The sequence below is a fragment of the Rhinoderma darwinii genome, chromosome 2 (assembly GCF_050947455.1).
Source record: "Rhinoderma darwinii isolate aRhiDar2 chromosome 2, aRhiDar2.hap1, whole genome shotgun sequence".
NCBI classification, from domain to species: domain Eukaryota; kingdom Metazoa; phylum Chordata; class Amphibia; order Anura; family Rhinodermatidae; genus Rhinoderma; species Rhinoderma darwinii.
The window spans coordinates 385,043,167-385,063,132 of record NC_134688.1 but is presented as its reverse complement, the minus strand read 5'-3'; the positions used below and the strand labels follow the sequence as shown (position 1 = coordinate 385,063,132).

Genomic DNA, 19,966 nt, shown 5'->3' with positions numbered 1-19,966 from the left:
TTCTGGTGTGTTTATGAATAAAAAGGATGTGGTTTACGAGACAGATTATGTCCATGTGATTTCACTTTGTGGTTTCTCTTAAATAATATCATTCATTTAGACTTTTGTGTCTTCTCATGATCAGCAAATAGTTCAGGTTTTATATTTAATTATAGTGCTGCATAAGGGACCGGCTGAAGCTGAGTGTCATATGGTTGGTGGATTGCAGGGACTTCCAACTAACAAAATAGACTCAAAAATCTACCCGGACTTCTAACTGAAGTACATAATTTTCCGACGCAACTACTTTTAAATAATCCCATTTTAACCTTGGTTTTTCTTCTTCTTTTTCAATACCCTAATATTGTCCAACAATAGACTTGTTAGGACCTGCAGTTCCACATAATTTTTAGAGACACAAGTTGCTTCCAGAGACACTTTTATAAACCTCCAACATTAGAAACTTCCGGTAGAAGTTCCTTGGCTCAACAATAAGGCCATGTTCACATCATGTTTTTTTGGCCTACATTTAGCATTTACACCGGGAAAAACTCTCGACATATACATTAATCATAGGCTGTGATGGATGCTTGTCAGCCCCATAGACTGGATGCAGCTCATTTTTAAATCTTTGTACAGGCCTTCTGCTCCTATGAGCTTCTGACATTGTGTGTCAGTAAAAGTAGATTTTTTTATGATGGTCATCTAGAAGTTAAAACTACACACTGACAATTAAAGAGTATGTTCGCTTTTTCAATCAATTTACTGCTTCAATCTAAAACTTTGCAAATAGACTTGGTTTAAAAATAAATCCTATCTTTTTTTTGTATACAGCTTCTATCTATACTTAGGCTATGTTCACACGGCACATTTTCAGTAGTAAGAAAAGTCCTGGAAAGCACTCATGTCTTGCAAAAAAAGTGAACTTCCGGTGAACTTTTCTTTCTCAAGGCTTGAGAAATATACTTGAAATACACCTGCAAATAGCTTCCCATTGACTTCTTGAAGCGTTATACAAGCTGATTTTTTGGTTTTCCCATTGAACTTAAAAAAAACGCTTTGAAAATATACCTTCAAATAAGCTTAAAAAACGCTTAAAAAAATTATTTGAAATTCAGCTCCAAAAAACACCTGGATTTCAGAGACTCTTTCCTATGGAATCAGCCTTGTATTCTTCAGCCTGATCATTTGCTGTGTGTACATAGCCTTAAGTGTTTCCTTGTTACAGGAGTTTCAAAAATTAGACACAGTAGGAAATGTGATAAAATTGAGAAAATAACCAATACTCACCCGCTCCAGAGATCCTTGCCGGTCTTTATTGCTGCAGTCATCACATGCCGTACATTCAGGTGACCACTGCAGCTAATCATTAGCCTCAGCTAGCCAATGATTGGCGACAGAGGTCACGTGGACGTATGTGACGTTATCACTGAAGGACAAGTAAACAAAAGTCAGCGGGGACCACCTGAGCTTCAGCACTAGAACGGCAGGGGATTTACCGGGTGAGTTTTGGTTATTTTATTAATTTGTCTTATTTCCTACTTTCAGGCTAATTTTTTAAACTTCTGGAAAACCCTGTTAACAGGGAGAGAGGGAAAAGGGAGCAGAGTAACACATGACTGCAGGATCAGCATAAACACAGGGCATATTTGTAGTCTGTAACCATAGAAACACATAAGTTTGCATAGGAGCTATATGCAGAAAGTATTAATATTTGTATTAAATCCGGACTTTTTCAAAGTTAAGCTGCACTAAAATAAAACTAATTGATAAAAGTTTACATATCCTTTAACTGCCTCCAGTATTACAAACATTTTGGACACTTCAACATTAACATTGTATATTAATTTGTTTGTAGATCTGGAGTATGAAGCAAGATGTTTGTGTACATGATCTGCAGGCCCACAATAAAGAAATTTACACAATCAAGTGGAGTCCGACAGGTCCTGGCACCAGCAACCCAAACTCAAACATCATGTTAGCAAGGTAAGGCGCCCCTATGAAATTCTGGCATGTGTCAAGTGATCAAGTGATGATATTGACATCAGAATCACACTAACTGAACATTACTGTATCACTATATATAACTATTCTAATTATACAGCGCCTGAATACCACCACAACTGGTACCAAGATGTACACACAGGACAAGATATCAGGCAGGAAGTCTGAGCTGTGTTAGTAGGAGCAGCAAAATAGGGGTGGCTTAAGAACAATAGTTTTTTCCCCCCATGTTATAATTTGGACCTGTGTATGATGAAGCTAAATCTATTGGTGCTCCGTAAATAATGAGAAATAAAAATCAACACAATGAATGCGTATTATTATTCTAACTGGAATGCTTGCTACCACTGACGTATGACACTTGCCATACTTCATATCATATATTCTACGTAGCTTTATACAGATTGTCTTTATAGATGGTAGATTTTACTGTACAATTTAGATAAGTCAAGTTTATCTAGTAAAAATGCATTATTTATATATTATATGATTTATATAGTGGACCCTCAGGTTACTATACTAAAGGCAATGTGCACCTTTGAAAATATAGATATATTTTTTTATTTCATATTTTTTTTAATAAAACAGTGTATCAAAGTGATCGGTGCAACTTTCTAATTATTTTTTATTCAAAATTATTTTTACTTTTTCAGATACAGCTGCTCTGTATCCTGTATACAGACCAGCTGTAACTTGTGCTGAGACCCGAATCCGTCAGGTTAGTGGGACTGACAGGTTTAGTAACAGCGGGTCCTGCGTGTCTCTGACACACAGGAACTACCTGTTACGGATCACATCTAAGTTATGATGTGGTCGATAAAAGTTCGATCCTGCATGTCATAGACACACAGGACCCGCTGTCACTGAACACGTCAGTCCTACTGACCTGACAGATTCAGGTTTCAACGCACGATACAGCTGCTCTGTATACAGGATACCGAGCAGCTGTATCTGAAAAAGTAAAAATTAGTTTTAATAAAAAGTAATTAGAAAGTTGCACCAATCACACTGATACACTGTTTTAGTAAAAAAAAAATGGTTTCAAAGGTGTACATAGTTACATAGTTAGTACGGCTGAAAAAAGACACATGTCCATCAAGTTCAACCAAGGGAAGGGAAAAGGGAAGGAAAAATTTCTACACATAGGAGCTAATATTTTTTTGTTCTAGGAAATTATCTAACCCTTTTTTAAAGCCATCTACTGTCCCTGCTGTGACCAGCTCCTGCGGTAGGCTATTCCATAGATTCACAGTTCTCACTGTAAAGAAGCCTTGTCGCCTCTGCAGCTTGAACCTTTTTTTCTCCAGACGGAGGGAGTGCCCCCTTGTTTTTTGAGGGGGTTTTACAAGGAACAGGATTTCACCATATTTTTTGTATGTGCCATTAATATATTTATATAAGTTAATCATGTCCCCCCTTAGTCGTCTTTTTTCAAGGCTAAATAGGTTTAATTCTTTCAATCTTTCCTCATAACTTAAATTCTCCATGCCCCTAATTAGCTTCGTTGCTCTTCTTTGTATTTTTTCCAACTCCAGGGCATCCTTTCTATGAACTGGAGCCCAGAACTGAACTGCATATTCTAGATGAGGCCTCACTAATGCTTTGTAAAGTGGCAATATTACATCCCTGTCCCGTGAGTCCATGCCTCTTTTAATACACGACAATATCCTGCTGGACTTTGAAGCAGCTAATTGACACTGCATGCTGTTATTGAGTTTATGATTTACAAGTACACCCAGATCCTTCTCAACAAGTGAATCCGCCAGCGTAGCTCCCCCTAGGACATATGATGCATGCAGGTTGTTGGTACCCAGATGCATAACTTTACATTTATCTACATTAAACTTCATCTGCCAAGTGGACGCCCAAACACTTAGTTTGTTTAAATCTGCCTGCAATTCATGAACATCTTCCATAGACTGAACTATATTACATAGCTTGGTGTCATCTGCAAAAATAGAAATAGTGCTATTAATCCCATCCTCTATATCATTAATAAATAAGTTGAATAATAGTGGTCCCAGCACTGAACCCTGGGGTACACCTACGCGTTTCGGACGACTGCCGCGTCCTTAAACTTACAGCCAAGTTTAAGGACGCGGCAGTCGTCCGAAACGCGTAGGCCCCGAGGACATTACCTATACTTCTTACCTACCCAGGACTATCCACAACTGGACTTCCTTTTAACAATATGCCATTAAACTTGGAACAGAAAATCCATTTTAAACATTGACTCAGCGCTGGATCCTACTCCTTCCCTTGTCTCGTACACCACTTATAACCGGTGACCATTCAGAGAAGGAATCATTGACCACAACTCTCTGGATACGGTCCTTGAGCCAATTCTCAATCCAATTACAAACTATATTTTCTAAACCTATAGTCCTTAATTTACCCATTAGGCGTCTATGGGGGACAGTGTCAAATGGCTTTGCAAAGTCCAAAAACACTAAATCCACAGCGGCCCCTCTGTCTAGACTTCTGCTCACCTCTTCATAAAAACAGATTAGGTTAGTTTGACAACTTCTGTCCTTAGTAAAACCGTGCTGGCTGTCACTTATAATGCTATTTATTGTCACATAATCCTGTATATAGTCCCTCAATAGCCCCTCAAACATTTTCCCCACGATGGATGTTAAGCTTACTGGTCTATAATTACCTGGGGAAGACCTAGAGCCCTTTTTGAAAATAGGCACCACATTTGCGCTGCGCCAGTCCCTTGGCACTATACCAGTCACTAGAGATTCTCTGAATATTATGAAAAGGGGGACAGAAATAACTGAACTAAGCTCTTTAAGAATTCTAGGGTGTAACCCATCTGGTCCCGGGGCCTTGTGCACATTTATTTTATTTAATTTAGCTTGGACCATCTCTACATTCATCCAATTCAGTATATCAACTGATATATTAACAGCATCGGCAGCGGCTACATCAGCTGCTCTTTCTTCAGTTGTATATACAGAGCTAAAGAACCCATTTAGTAACTCTGCCTTCTCTTGATCCCCTGTGATCAACTCCCCATTACCATTATCTAGGGGTCCTACATGTTCAGACCTTGGCTTTTTTGCATTTATATGCTTGAAGAATTTTTTAGGATTTGTTTTACTATCCTTGGCCACCTGCCTTTCATTTTGTATTTTTGCTAATTTTATTACATTTTTACAGATTTTATTAAGCTCTTTATATTTTACAAAGGCTACAGCTGTACCCTCAGATTTGTATTTTTTAAATGCCCTTTTTTTGTCATGTATTGCCCCTTTCACAGAAGGTGTAAGCCATGTGGGGTTTAATTTGAGTCGTTTATACTTGTTACCTATAGGAATACATTTTGCACTATAATAACTCAAAGTAGATTTGAAAATCTCCCATTTATCATTTGTTCCATTATTTGACATTAGTTCTTCCCAGTCCATATCCTGAATTGCAGCCCTCATCCTGGGGAAATTGGCTTTCTTAAAATTAAATGTTTTTGCCCTCCCAGCCTGCGTTTGTTTTTTACAGTATAGGTAAAATGTAACTATATTATGATCACTGTTACCGAGGTTTTCACGAACATTGACATTCCCAACAAGATCTGCATTATTAGAAATGACCAGATCCAACAGCGCTTCACCTCTAGTCGGGTCTTCCACAAACTGGCCCATAAAATTTTCCTGCAACAGGTTGAGGAAATGTCTCCCCTTTGCAGTTGAAGCCGAACCATGACACCAATTAATATCCCGGAAATTAAAATCTCCCATTATCACTACAGTACCCGCCTGTGCAGCCCGCTCCATCTGTTTATATAGCTGAACATCCATCTCCTCAGTTATATTGGGGGTCTATAGATTACACCAAAAGTAATTTTTTCAGTGTTTACCTCCCTTTCTAGTTCCACCCACAAGGTTTCAACCTCCTCACAGTCTTCACCCACTATTGTCTGTTTCACACTCGCCTTCATATCATTTCTCACATACAGACATACACCACCACCTTTCCTATTTGTCTTGTCTTTCCGAAAAAGTGTAAAACCCTGTAGATTTACAGCCCAGTCATGTGAAGAGTCCAGCCATGTTTCAGCAACACCAACTATATCTACATTTTCTTCCAGTATTAAGGCCTCCAGCTCCCCCATTTTGCTTGCTAGACTTCTGGCATTTGTGAACATACACTTTAACTTGCCTGTCAGTTTTTCACTTTTATTATCAGAAATGTGATTTGACATTAATCGGGCCTTTTTATTTACACTGATGTTTTGTAACGAAAGGATCTCCTTATCTTGTTGTCTAGTCCTCTCCCCACATTCTGTTTCTCCCCCCACCAATATAGTCTGACCCCTCTCTAACCTGGCTACCCCTTTTTTTTCTACATTGACCTCCCTCCTCAGCCCTAGTTTAAATACTTAGCCTTTAATTTGTTCCAGGATCACCTTTGGAACTTGAAACAATTGTACATAAAACTAGTAATCAGTTCTGAAGCCCCTAAAATGTCAACTCAAAACACTACAGAATGAAGTATAAAGAAAAAAAGCAGATAACTAAAACATATAGCAAGTTCTTCCATATAAAGCTTAGAAAGAACTGCTGGAAGCAGGGAAATCGCTCTGGCAGTAGAGATTGAAAGCCATACAGGACATGTAGTACTTTACTGTACCGTAGATAGGCGCTTCTAGACAGCCAGTCAGGGCATGAACTTCAGTAATACAGTGCCGTTGTGATGCACGGATTTACAGGAGTTTTACCAGTGAAATGCGCTCACTCACTGGCTGGATCTACCCGTTAATCGCATGCGCCACGGATTGACACTGTCTCTGACATTGTAAGTTAAATGTTGTTTAAGTTACGATGGCTCAGAAAAAGCAATTGTAAACCTGCGTATTGGATTTTCTGTGGATTTTACGTCTGGATTTGCAGTTGGAATATCTGCTGCGCAATACAGCTGCAACAAATCTGAATACATTTCATTCACATACTGCAGAACTTTTCTGTATAAGAATCGACCTGCAGTGCGGATTTCGAAATCTGCAGGTTGTAATTTTATGCTGCAGAAAAAATTAAAAACTGCTACACTCACCTTCTCTGATGCTCCCGTAGCGACACCTCCCCTGTTCTTCTCTGCACACCCATGCTCTAGTGGTGATGTGTCATTACGACATGTGACCACTGCAGTCAATCACAGGCGGCAGCAGTCATATGTGACGACACATCATCACAAGTGGCCGGATGTACAGAGACGGACGGGCAACCAGAGAGGCATTGCCACAGGAGCACCAGGTGATGTATAGTGGGTTTTTTTAAGGCACATCAACTGCAGCAATCTGCTATGTGTGGGCCTAACTTTAGTTGAACATTTTGTAACCCAGAAGCCATTGTAACTTGACAGACCATTGTATATTATTGCTCAGCGAAAGTTTATTTGTTATGTCATTTTGTTACAGTGCGTCATTTGATTCAACAGTCCGACTTTGGGATGTTGAGAGGGGCGTTTGCATTCACACATTAACCAAACACCAAGAACCCGTCTATAGTGTAGCCTTTAGTCCAGATGGAAAGTACCTGGCCAGCGGCTCATTTGACAAATGCGTTCATATATGGAACACTCAGGTATGTTCAATCTTCGTGACTTTTTATAAGATTCTACTTATAGAACATTGACTTTGATGGTCTATAACTAAGAACCCATTTACCATTTATTCTCTAATGCTTATGCATAAGTACTGGAAAGATTAAAAATGATGGCAATTAGCCTGAACGCAAAAATCTGTAGGTAACATTATGCTGAAAAAATGCTGAAGTATGTTTAAGCACATTGGTAATATTTTTTTAAGAATTTAAAGTGTAGCTTCACATTTGGCAAACCATCGATAATGTTCTATTTCAGAGGATAGCAATTCCCAGATACAATGAAAGGCAGAACTGTGCAACATCTTCAATTCCTCATATCCAGCATTTTTTTCCGTCTGCCCATTGATGTAGCTGTGACAACTTCAGTTGAACCATCTTTGTCACTATTAATATATCAAACAATGTAAATAATCACGGTAAAGTCTAAAAAGTTTGTACCAGTAAATCATATTCAGGTAGAGATCAATTTCCGTTCATTTTTGCAACTTTGCAAATAGTCTTAGTTAAAAAAAAAACTCCTACTGTTTTTTTTGTATACCGCTTCTATGCAAACTCATGTGATTCCATGTTTAGAGAACACAAACAAACCCTGCGTAGCCTGCAGTCATAGGTTAAGGTCCTTTTACACTAGCCAATAATCGGGCAAAGGAGTGTTCGAAGAACCCTCGTTCCCAATAATTGCCCAGTGTAAACGTTCATTCATCAGCTGATCGTATCGTTTTTAATGTGCAAATAAGATACGCTGCCAACATGATACAAAATGTATGGGGACGAGCGATCGGAGTAACGATCGCTCATCCCCATACCATACTAGCTCCTTATGGAAGGAGCAAATGAGCGCTGATCAACGGGCTGTCTCGTTGATCGGCGCTCATTGCACTGGTCAAAATTTGCCGGTGTAAAAGTAACTTTACTCCCTCTCATTTAGTATCAGAGTCAGTGGAGTAAGTTATTACTACAGGATCAGACTACACAGAGCACATATTTGCAGTATGTTAGCATGGAGAGACAGAAGTCTGCATAGTAGCTATATCCGCAAAGCGGTAATATTTTTCTAAATCAAGACTTTTTTCAAAGTTGTTTACATTTTTTTAAAGCTGCACTAAAAAATGTTGGTTGAAGACAGTATACATATCCTTTAAAAGCTACCACACAATAAGAAAACAATAGAAACATTTTGGACGCTTCAGTATTGGTCAACCAGCAATTTTATATCAGAGATTAGCAATTCTCTAATAAAATGCTTGGCAGGGCTATGCAACATCTCAAATTCCTCATATCCAGAATGTTTTGTCTGTCTAGACGTGCAGACCCAAGTTGTACTGCCCATGGGTGTGGCTGTGACAACCTTAGAGGAACCATATTTGTCACCATTAATACATCAAACAATATAAATGATGTGGCGGATCACATTTAAGTCTAATATCTCTGTACAAGCAAATCAAATACAAGTAAAGATTCATTTCTGTTTCTTTTTGACTGGCAGAGTGGCTCTCTAGTGCACAGCTACAGGGGGACAGGAGGAATATTTGAAGTTTGCTGGAATGCCAGAGGTGACAAAGTAGGAGCAAGTGCATCTGATGGATCAGTGAGTATTTAATACTGAATGATAGATTTATACAAGTACAAAGTACTTGGTCAGCTCATAAAAAGTAACTAGTATTGGACTTGGCTACTTGAGGTGTCCCATTGATTTGTATTGGCCAAAATGACACACTTTGGTATACATGTTTGTGCTATACATCAAGGATACCCTTTTTTGCGTAGACAATAGGACAGGGCTAAACACTATTGTTTACAGTAAAAAGTATGTTAGAACTTTATAATGGAAGTCAATGAGAAAACAAGGGTCAAGCTGTTCTCTATAAAGGGTAGTCGGGGACACAAGCTCTGAGCCCTCATTATGCATAGCTTATAAATCAGATATTGAGGTCACCAAAAAGTAGAGATGTTCACACTACCCATGAGGAAAAAAATAGCACAATCTGATTTAGGCCCCTATTTTCATGGACGCCGCAGCAGTCATCTTGGCCTCCTCTATTGAGCTTTAGATCATAATTACATATTTTTGTGATTATTTAAAAATGTTTTCTGGATTTATATAAATTATGCTTAATCAAAGTATAAATAAATTGTGCTACAACATTGCTGTCCGTGAATGACAACATTCTTATTTACATCAAAGAATGAAAACCAATTCATAGGTAGTTCTGCTCTCTGATGAGTAGTGGATCCAATTCTATCCAGTCCAGGTAAGGGGGAATTCACACAGAGTTTTTTGACGTGGAAACCGCGCCGCAAAACGCGCCAAAAAACATCCGAAAATGCATCCCATTGATTTCAATGGGAGGCGGAGGTGTTTTTTTCCCGCGAGCGGAAAGACCGGCTCGCGGGCAAAAGAAGGGACATGCCCTATCTTCGGGCGTTTACGCCTCTGACCTCCCATTGAATGGGAGGCAGAGAAAGCGTATTTCACTGCGTTTTATGCCCGCGGCGCTCAATGGCCACGGGCGAAAAACGCTGCGGAAGTCGGGGAGCAGGCAGAGGAAAATCTGCCTTAAAATTTCAAACGGGATTTTGAGGCAGATTTTCCTCCTGCAAAAAACTCAGTGTGTACCCAGCCTAATGCTCTGTGAGCTAAACAGCCCGCACTCCAGACTGACAAATTGTAGCAAACTACCTGAGCATTGCCTAGAATGGATAAAATTCTATCCCCTTCTCAGCTAAGAGAAGGATTAGGTTCCTAATGGTGTTCTCATTCACTCACAGCAAACTAACATTTTGAACTTGGTGAGGAAATGATACGCAAAGTAAATTAGAAAATGTAGTACTTTTTATTTATATAGTGATTATGCCTTATTAACCTAAAACCAAAAAACCCGTTTAGAACTATTATATACCATGTTCTCATACTGTAAGTTCTTTGGTGTAGTTATGTGCCATTATTTACTGTTTTGTATATGATAGAATATGCAAAGCACATCAAATTGGCTTACGTATTCTGCTGCATACAAACATATGAACATTAAATATTGAGCAAATTCATAAAAAGTTAGAATATCTTAGTAAATTATGTTTATGCAAACACTTTGACCACATACATATGATCTTTCACCCCAGGTATGTGTTCTGGATCTGAGGAAGTGAAGCCAATAATCCAATAACAAAGTTTCAATGGACCAGCATCGAATGTGCACTGTCTGAAATGACAGATTCCGGTTTTGTGCAAAACTGACAAAGTCAGAACGTAAATCATAACAGAACCTCCCTAAAAGCCGAACACTTAAGGATGTCCACAGTTTTCATGGACCCATTTTACTAGACATCCTTCTGGTGTTGACGGTTTTGTAGACGGCTTTTACTGTATTTCAGCCAGAATAAGCAGGGCAATTTTTGGATTGACAGACATGTTTGGTTTGAGTTGTTTGCTATGGCAAAAACTGTGCCAAAAAAGTCAAGATAGAATGAAAAGGAAAAGGCTGCGATGAACCAAAAGGGAAAACCAATTTATATTCATTTGTTTTACTTCAAACCTAATTTGGACACTACAGATTCCCCAAAGGACCTACAAAGACCAGTTTTTAATAAAAAATCCACATGACTTTGTATGACACTTTCTATTTTCTAGACTACTTTTTGTTGCTTTCGTTACCTGTTCAGTGGTTTTCTACCATCTCAGAGTAGTGGATTAGGGGAAGAGACAAGAGTTATGTCAGGAACTAATGTTGCTATCAATTCAGCTTTTTCCTTTGTCCAAAATCAATGTGACCTGCTGGTTAGTACACTTGAAGAAATGCTTAACATTGCTCCTTGCAGAAATTTTCTTTCTGGTCACTACCTTCTTATAACCTCTTAATAAGTTGAGTAATGGAGTGTCCAGCGTTGCTTTTTCATAGCAAAGTCCTCTCCTGCACTGAGGAGTTTTCCCCTCCGCAGCTTAGAGTTTAAGGGCACTTTTCATGACACGGTGTCACATGCTTTTTATAAGAATGCAACGCCGGGAAAGCTTTTTACAAAAAAAGAAAGATGAACTTTTAAAGAGAAAGAACCCACTGTATTTTTTGAAAAGAAAACAAATATTTTTTATGTTAAAAATCTTAATTCTAAAAATGAGAAAAATGCAAATGTTGGGATTGTCTAAGTCATGCAAAAAAAAAAAAGTAAAAAATGCAAGGTATATTAAAGACTTGGTACCCTTTTTGATTTGAGTTTGGTCTTTAATTCCATTTCTGTGTTTGCGTGAAAAAAATAATTCTTTGTGTACACAATAATATGATCTTTATTTAAATGTCCTTTTAATGTCCCCATGCACTATTCATAGAGGAAGTCATAACACTGAACAATTTAAGGTGCCAAAGAGGATATGAGAGGATTTGTTTTTCCGTGGATATATATGGACTTCCTTATTTGTAACGTGGAATTTCTGGAGTTGTTTCCTTTTAAAAAAAAAATAGTGAATCACAGACAAAATGAATGTTGAACAGATGGATTTTTCCCCTAAGAGACGCAGGAGAGTGTCTCTTCATTAAGAAACTTGGCAATAAAGGTTGTTGGGGGGGGGGGCCTGGAGGTGGAGGTTAGGCAGAATAGGGTGAGAATAGGGTGGGCCTGTTCAACATCAAACATTGCCAAGAAGTTGTCCCTGCCAAAAGTGGTAAGAAGATTTTCCCCAAATGCTTCTGTCTGGTACCCTCAGCGCCTTCCGGGAGGCCTACAAAATGATTCTCTACAAGTTGACAGCCTCTGACACTTGTGGCCTGAGCATCTAGTTGGCTGAGAGAGAAAGCTACTTTGCGTTTGTTGATTGTAGAAGAAAGGCTTGTTTGACATTTCTGCATTGCCATGTGGACTTTTATGGTATTTAGGCACACTTCCCATATATAACTCTGTGTGAAAGGAGCAAACGAGCACCGATCAGCAAGTTGTCTCGTTGATTGGCTCTCATTTACACGGCCCACGTCAGGCCGAGTAAGAGGACACTTAGGCCGAATTCAGACAACCATAGTATATGTCCATGTGACGGCCATTAAAACAATGGCCGTCACACGGACGCAAGTATTTCAATGGGGCCGTTCACATGGCCGTTGTTTCAATGTTGGGTGTGAAGGGACCGTTTAAAAATAGAACATGTCCTATTTTCTTCCGTTTTCACAGATCCCTCGATAGACTCAAGTCTATGGGGATCTGTAAAAAGGGAACCCGGCATGGGTGCAACTTGGATGTGAAAAACTGCCATTTTTCACGTCCGAATTTGCACTCGTTCATGTGAATCTGGCCTAAGGCCTGATTTACACGCGCGCGTGCGTTTTGCGCACGCAAAAAATGCAGCATTTTGCATGCGCAAAAGGCACTTAACAGCTCCGTGTGTTATCAGTGTATGATGCGCGGCTGCGAGATTTTCTCGCAGCCGCCATTATTATGACACTCCGTTTGGATGTTTGTAAACAGAAAAGCACGTGGTGCTTTTCTGTTTACTTTCAGAGTTTGACAGCTGTTGCGCGAATCACGCAGTTCGCACGGAAGTGCTTCCATGGTTTTCACGCACCCATTGACTTCAATGGGTACGTGATGCGCGAACAGCACACAAAGATAGGACATGTCGTGAGTATTACGCAACGCACTCGCGCAGCGCAAAATTCACGCACTGTCTGCACTGCCCCATAGACTAATATAGGTGCGTACGACACGCGTGAAAAGCACGCTCGTATATTACACTCGTGTAAATGATGCCTTAGTCTGAGTTCTGTATGAATAATGGATATCACACCTCTAAGGTTATGTTCACATGCAAAACAAAAAACGGCTTTAAAATACGGAGCTGTTTTCAATGGAAAACAGCCTATGATTTTCAGTAGTTTTTTGTGGCCGTTTTTGGAGCTATTTTTCTATTGACACAATGAAAAACAGCTCAAAAAAATGGCTCAAGAAGTGACATGCACTTATTTTTACGGGCCGTTTTTTTACTCGGCCTTTTGAAAAAGCAGCACGCAAAAAAAACGCCCTGTAAAAATAAGTGCATGTCACTTCTTGAGCCATTTTTTTGAGCTGTTTTTCATTGTGTCAATAGAAAAATAGCTCAAAAAACGGCCGCAAAAAACTTGTGGTTTCAAAAAACGACTGAAAATCATAGGCTGTTTTACATTGAAAACAGCTCCGTATTTTAAAGCCGTCTGAGCGAAACGCCGTTTTTACATTGAAATCAATGGCCAGATGCTTGGAGGCGTTCAGCTTCCGTTTTTTCAGTCGTTTTTCGGGCCATTTACGGCACGAAAAAGGGCTGGAAATAAGCTGTTTGAACATACCCTATGGTAATTCAGTCACAACGACAAGGTAATTTGCATCCTAAAGAGCATACTTATGTAGGCATCTTGGCTTGCATTTATTAGAAAATCTGTGGTTGCCCGCTCTAATTCAGAAACTCTGGGGCCACTCAGAAAGCGGCATACAAATAATTTGCTACTATATCTATTTCTGATTCCTGAATTTTGGAGAGTATGTAATCGCAGTGGTGGAAACTGCGGGGGCCCGACAGGCAGAGAGCGTAAGCTGACCTATAAAGCAAAAAGTACACTGCCCCATAAAAGGCATTATTTTTCATTCATAGAGCTATTTTTCTTGTCTTAAGCTTAACATTCACCAGTATAGTTTTTATATTCAAACACAAGGATTGTACTAAGACAATCCAAAGGATGTACTCCTACTAGCTGTGTGATTGGTCATGTATATTTACTATATAAAACCAAAATTTCATTATTGATATGCAATGAGAATTGTATTTTTTTATATTAACCCTACTGTTAGTAAGAACACCTTCAATCAATGTAGCAGACACTGACATATTTATCACATTAGGAGGAATGCCTCCAATGAATAGAGGAGTTATTGACGTCTCTAATATATAATCCGTAAACCCTTTGAATTGTTATTTATATTATCCTAGAACACTAAAAAAGGTGAATTTCTAACCAGTCACACAGCTAGTAGGAGTACATCATTTGGATTGTTTTAGTACAATCCTTGTGTTTGAATATAAATTGAATGTAGCACTCTGCCTGTGTGTTGTTCAAGTCTTGGTTTCATCTATGAAATGTTCACCATAGGGCAAAGAAAGTGAACTCTAAATGGCCATTCTACATCTCCAGTACAAGGAAAGAATTAGAGCTCCAACGAAATTTTGCAGATGGATATCTTCTTGACCTTAGTAGTGGAGTAAAAAAATAAACTAAAATAAAAAGTGCAAAAAATAAAGATTTCCTGAATAAGAGCTCTTTGTGGAAGACACAAGTGAATATATAGTGTAGTTCAGTGGTAAAACTGCAGGTGGAAGTATATGACAAACATGTAGACCTCACACAATAAAAGTCAGACCATACAAAATGAATGTTTGTTTTATACAGAAACGCTGACCATCCCGAAGACTGAATTCATGACCGTACGTGTTCATGTTTTACATTAGTAGAGGATTGACACTTGGCTGGCTTGTCTCTAATATGTTTGTTTTATATCTTGGTATTCTATGTAACATTGATTTGTACAAAAAAAGAGTTATGTGAAGAATTTTCATGCACAGATTTTAAATTAAAGTTTATATTTGTTCACGTGAAAAATGTAAATGGTGATGCATATGTTCTGCCTGTTCAAATATGGAATTTATGGAAAGCATTATGAATTTATTTCATGAAAATTAAAATATTAGCAGTACACATAAGTCGGAGATAACCCAGATGGCCAACATTATAGTCACCTCTAGCTTTACTAAAGTAGATGTGCCATTAAAGGAACACTCCGGACAAAGTATTTATGTTTTCAGGGACTGAGGGGTAGTGCATGACACAGAGATTTCCTCTCTGATGTTTTTTGAATCCCTGTGTCATGCACCACCCCCTCATGCCTACTGTTATGCCTAGTAAAAAGCTTTTAAACCCTATAAGGATTCTAGGAAAGGTAGAATACAAACTCTTTAGGAGTTGTAATGCAACAATTGGTTGTCACTCAGCATTTCTAGAACTACTATGAAACGTCTGGAAAGAATTTTTAACACCTTGACAGAAGTGAACAACCCAAGGCTCTATATTTAGTGGTAAGAAATAATACATATATGGGAATTGCTCTTTAACTTAACTTAAAGGGGTTGTCTGTTGATAAATAAAATGAACTACAAAAAGCTTCCATCCCACTGGAAGACCCAGTCTGTCCGAACATTAAACGGACAACTGATTGATTTCAATTGGCACCATGCAATGCATCAGTTCTTCTGTGGAGGCACTGTAGGGGAATTGAACTCTTGCTGCAAGGTTCCCTTAATGATTACAGAAAATTTATTGGACACAGCAGGACACCTTGTGATCAGCTTATTTTTGTGGGAACCTGCTAGAAAAAAAAGGGATTGTAAAAAAACAACAACCCTTTAACTATCTTGATTACCCAATTTCCTATTGAAAAAAAACATTTTATATCTAATATTATCCTTTCCAAGGCCTATCATGATAAAACCAAAACTACACTAATAAGATACATGAACAAGATAATTGTTAATATATATATATATATATATATATATATATATATATATATATATATATATATATATGTGTGTGGAGGACATTTATAGCCTTATAAAAGAAGTCATATTTCGTTTTCTGGAATATCAGTCTTTGGCAAACTTGAGATGTGTGTTAATTATTTTAGGGAACATGTTTTTCCCCCTTGATAATCTTCATTGCACACCTGGAATGTTAAGTAATCTATGATATAGAGCAAATTAACACTGATGTACAATATACAATAGGTGACCATTGTCTAGTACTAGAGGGATTTCATCAGATGACCTTTCTTGAAAAGAGTAGTAATGGTGTTGAATTTTTAAGCCTTGCACATTGTCTGAGTGATTGACTGATAGCAATTATATGGGAAGCTTTCCACAGCTCACCAAAATGTTCTCTTTTGATAAGGCCAAGAGACATTTTCAGAGTGAGTTGTGAAAAGCAGATGTTGACTGTGATAATGTCGATGTACAGTATCTCTCCCTCTCTTTCTTTCTTTTTCTTTCTCTCCCTCTCGTACTAAAGGATGATGTCATTGTTTATAAACCCAACATAATAATGCCACCATGTCAACAATCTTTCAGTAAGACCGAAATACAGTGAAGGAAATAAGTATTTGATCCCTTGCTGATTTTGTAAGTTTGCCCACTGTCAAAGACATGAACAGTCTAGAATTTTTAGGCTAGGTTAATTTTACCAGTGAGAGATAGATTATATAAAAAAAAAAAAAACAGAAAATCACATTGTCAAAATTATATATATTTATTTGCATTGTGCACAGAGAAATAAGTATTTGATCCCTTTGGCAAACAAGACTTAATACTTGGTGGCAAAACCCTTGTTGGCAAGCACAGCAGTCAGACGTTTTAAGTAGTTGAAATCATTAAGATTTCGAGGCTGTCGCTTGGCAACTCGGATCTTCAGCTCCCTCCATAAGTTTTCGATGGGATTAAGGTCTGGAGACTGGCTAGGCCACTCCATGACCTTAATGTGCTTCTTTTTGAGCCACTCCTTTGTTGCCTTTGCTGTATTTTTTCGGGTCATTGTCGTGCTGGAAGAACCAGCCACGAGCCATTTTTAATGTCCTGGTGGAGGGAAGGAGGTTGTCACTCAGGATTTGACGGTACATGGCTCCATCCATTCTACTATTGATGCGGTGAAGTAGTCCTGTGCCCTTAGCAGAGAAACACCCCCAAAACATAATGTTTCCACCTCCATGCTTGACAGTGGGGACCGTGTTCTTTGTGTCATAGGCAGCATTTCTCTTCCTCCAAACACGGCGAGTTGAGTTAATGCCAAAGAGCTCAATTTTAGTCTCATCTGACCACATCACCTTCTCCCAATCACTCAGAATCATCCAGATGTTCATTTGCAAACTTCAGACGGGCCTGTACATGTGCCTTCTTGAGCAGGGGGACCTTGTGGGCACTGCAGGATTTTAATCCATTACGGCGTAATGTGTTACCAATGGTTTTCTTGGTGACTGTGGTCCCAGCTGCCTTGAGATCATTAACAAGTTTCCCCCGTGTAGTTTTCGGCTGAGCTCTCACCTTCCTCAGGATCAAGGATACCCCACGAGGTGAGATTTTGCATGGAGCCCCAGATCGATGTCGATTGACAGTCATTTTGTATGTCTTCCATTTTCTTACTATTGCACCAACAGTTGTCTCCTTCTCACCCAGCGTCTTACTTATGGTTTTGTAGCCCATTCCAGCCTTGTGCAGGTCTATGATCTTGTCCCTGACATCCTTAGAAAGCTCTTTGGTCTTGCCCATGTTGTAGAGGTTAGAGTCAGACTGAGTAATTGAGTCTGTGGACAGGAGTCTTTTATACAGGTGACCATGTAAGACAGCTGTCTTTAATGCAGGCACCAAGTTGATTTGGAGCGTGTAACTGGTCTGGAGGAGGCTGAACTCTTAATGGTTGGTAGGGGATCAAATACTTATTTCTCTGTGCACAATGCAAATAAATATATATCATTTTGACAATGTGATTTTCTGGTTTTTTTAAAATATAATCTATCTCTCACTGGTAAAATTAACCTAGCCTAAAAATTCTAGACTGTTCATGACTTTGACAGTGGGCAAACTTACAAAATCAGCAAGGGATCAAATACTTATTTCCTCCACTGTATATACCAACTAATACAATTAATTATAGAGGCTACAATTTACCATGGATTGTGAAACTGTCATGTCCCTGTGTTTTTAAATGATGTAAAAACTTCTCAGATTCTTTTACCATCCTGTAAAATCAGTTGCAAAAATGTTTTGAAATGTGGCTACAACACTGAAGAAGATATTGCTGAAAGATCCTTGACAAACTAATTAAAACTTAGTACACAAGTCTAGTAAGGGAGCGAAGACTATGCAGGTTACTTTATGAAATCTGGTATTTAGTTGTGTCAAGAATAGAGTAGTCAGTGGTGCTATTATAGCCATAAAAATAACAGAACCCTAACGAAAACCTGATGGACCCCATTATAACACAATGGGATTTGTCGGGACCCATTTGAAAATGAATTTGTTAAAGCTGTTATGTCTGTTATAAATGGAAGCCATGACAAAAGTGTGAACAGAATCTAATATTAAAAATGTAATTTTGTCCCTAATATTTTTACTCCCAAAATTTTTTGTAACAACTTTCTGTTGAGCATTATATTGAAGGAATATTTACTGTTCCACAGATCCATTTGTAGATTGTTCTGAATATTTAACAGGTTCCCGACCGCTGGCCGTATTTATACGGCCAGCGGTCAGGGTCTTTAAAGTCCGGCGTATAGTATATATACGGCCGCACTTCAGAGACTGTGCACGCGGGATCGCGTGCACACAGCTCTATGCCCTGGCTGTTGCTAACAGCCATGGGCACTGGGCAGAATGTCAGGGGTCAATCTTTTGGCCCCTGAACATGTGATCGCTGTGACAACCAATCACAGCGATCACATGCATTTCTGCATAGAAAACAGTGTGCACGCGATCGCGTGCACACAGCCCTGTGCCCTCGCTGTTACCAACAGCTCTGGGCACTGGGCAGAGTATCAGGGACCAATCTGATGGTCCCTGAACATGTGGTCGCTGTGACAACCAATCACAGCGATCACATGCATTCCTGCTTATAAAACAGTGTGCACGCGATCGCGTGCACACAGCCCTGTGCCCACGCTGTTACCAACAGCTCTGGGCACTGGGCAGAGTATCAGGGACCGATCTGATGGTCCCTGAACATGTGGTCGCTGTGAAAACCTATCACAGCGACCACATTTGTTTTATTTAGACTTTTCTGGCAGTAAATCTCCTGCCTCTTTTCTTCTCCTCAAACATTGTTTCAGTTTGAGGAGAAGAAGAGACTCGGGAGAATTGCTGCCAGAAGATTACAGTTACAGTTACAAAAAAATACAGTTACACTCTAAAACATTCTCTGTATAGATAGAAATCGATCTATCTATACAATCTATCTATCCATCTATCTTTTTTTCTATCTATCTACCTTTCTTTCTTTTATTCTATTAGAATAGGCAGGTAGGGAGTATATAATTATATATATCTCCACATATATATAATATATATAGCAATAGCGGTTTATTTTTTTGTTAGCGGTAGTGTAGATATATATAGCAGTTAGTTTGTGTGTTTTATAAAAAAAAAAAAATAAATTTGTTTAGTTAGTGTTAGTGTTAGTTACGTTATGGCGAGGAAGTTGTTTAGCGCCGAGGAGGCATACGCCATGCTGTAGTCTGAGTCGGAGACCGCATCAGAGATGGCGTCCGAGATGGAACCTGTTTTAGGTAGTGACGATGACAGCGTCCCTTCAGGTTCATCTTCAGGGGACGTTGTC

General features: G+C 38.9%; 1 protein-coding gene across 3 annotated transcripts in view; it reads left to right on the top strand.

Annotated features, from left to right (window-relative positions):
* TBL1X (transducin beta like 1 X-linked) overlaps positions 1-11,786 on the top strand; it is a 276,885-nt gene extending 265,099 nt beyond the window's left edge. For all 3 annotated transcript variants that reach the window (XM_075853975.1, XM_075853977.1, XM_075853976.1), the window contains 4 exons: positions 1,838-1,965; positions 7,400-7,565; positions 9,073-9,174; positions 10,707-11,786. In XM_075853975.1, coding sequence (XP_075710090.1) covers positions 1,838-1,965; positions 7,400-7,565; positions 9,073-9,174; positions 10,707-10,733 — 423 coding nt within the window. In that variant the 3' untranslated portion in view covers positions 10,734-11,786. The remainder of the gene's footprint in view (positions 1-1,837; positions 1,966-7,399; positions 7,566-9,072; positions 9,175-10,706) is intronic.
* Positions 11,787-19,966: the final 8,180 nt, after the last annotated feature.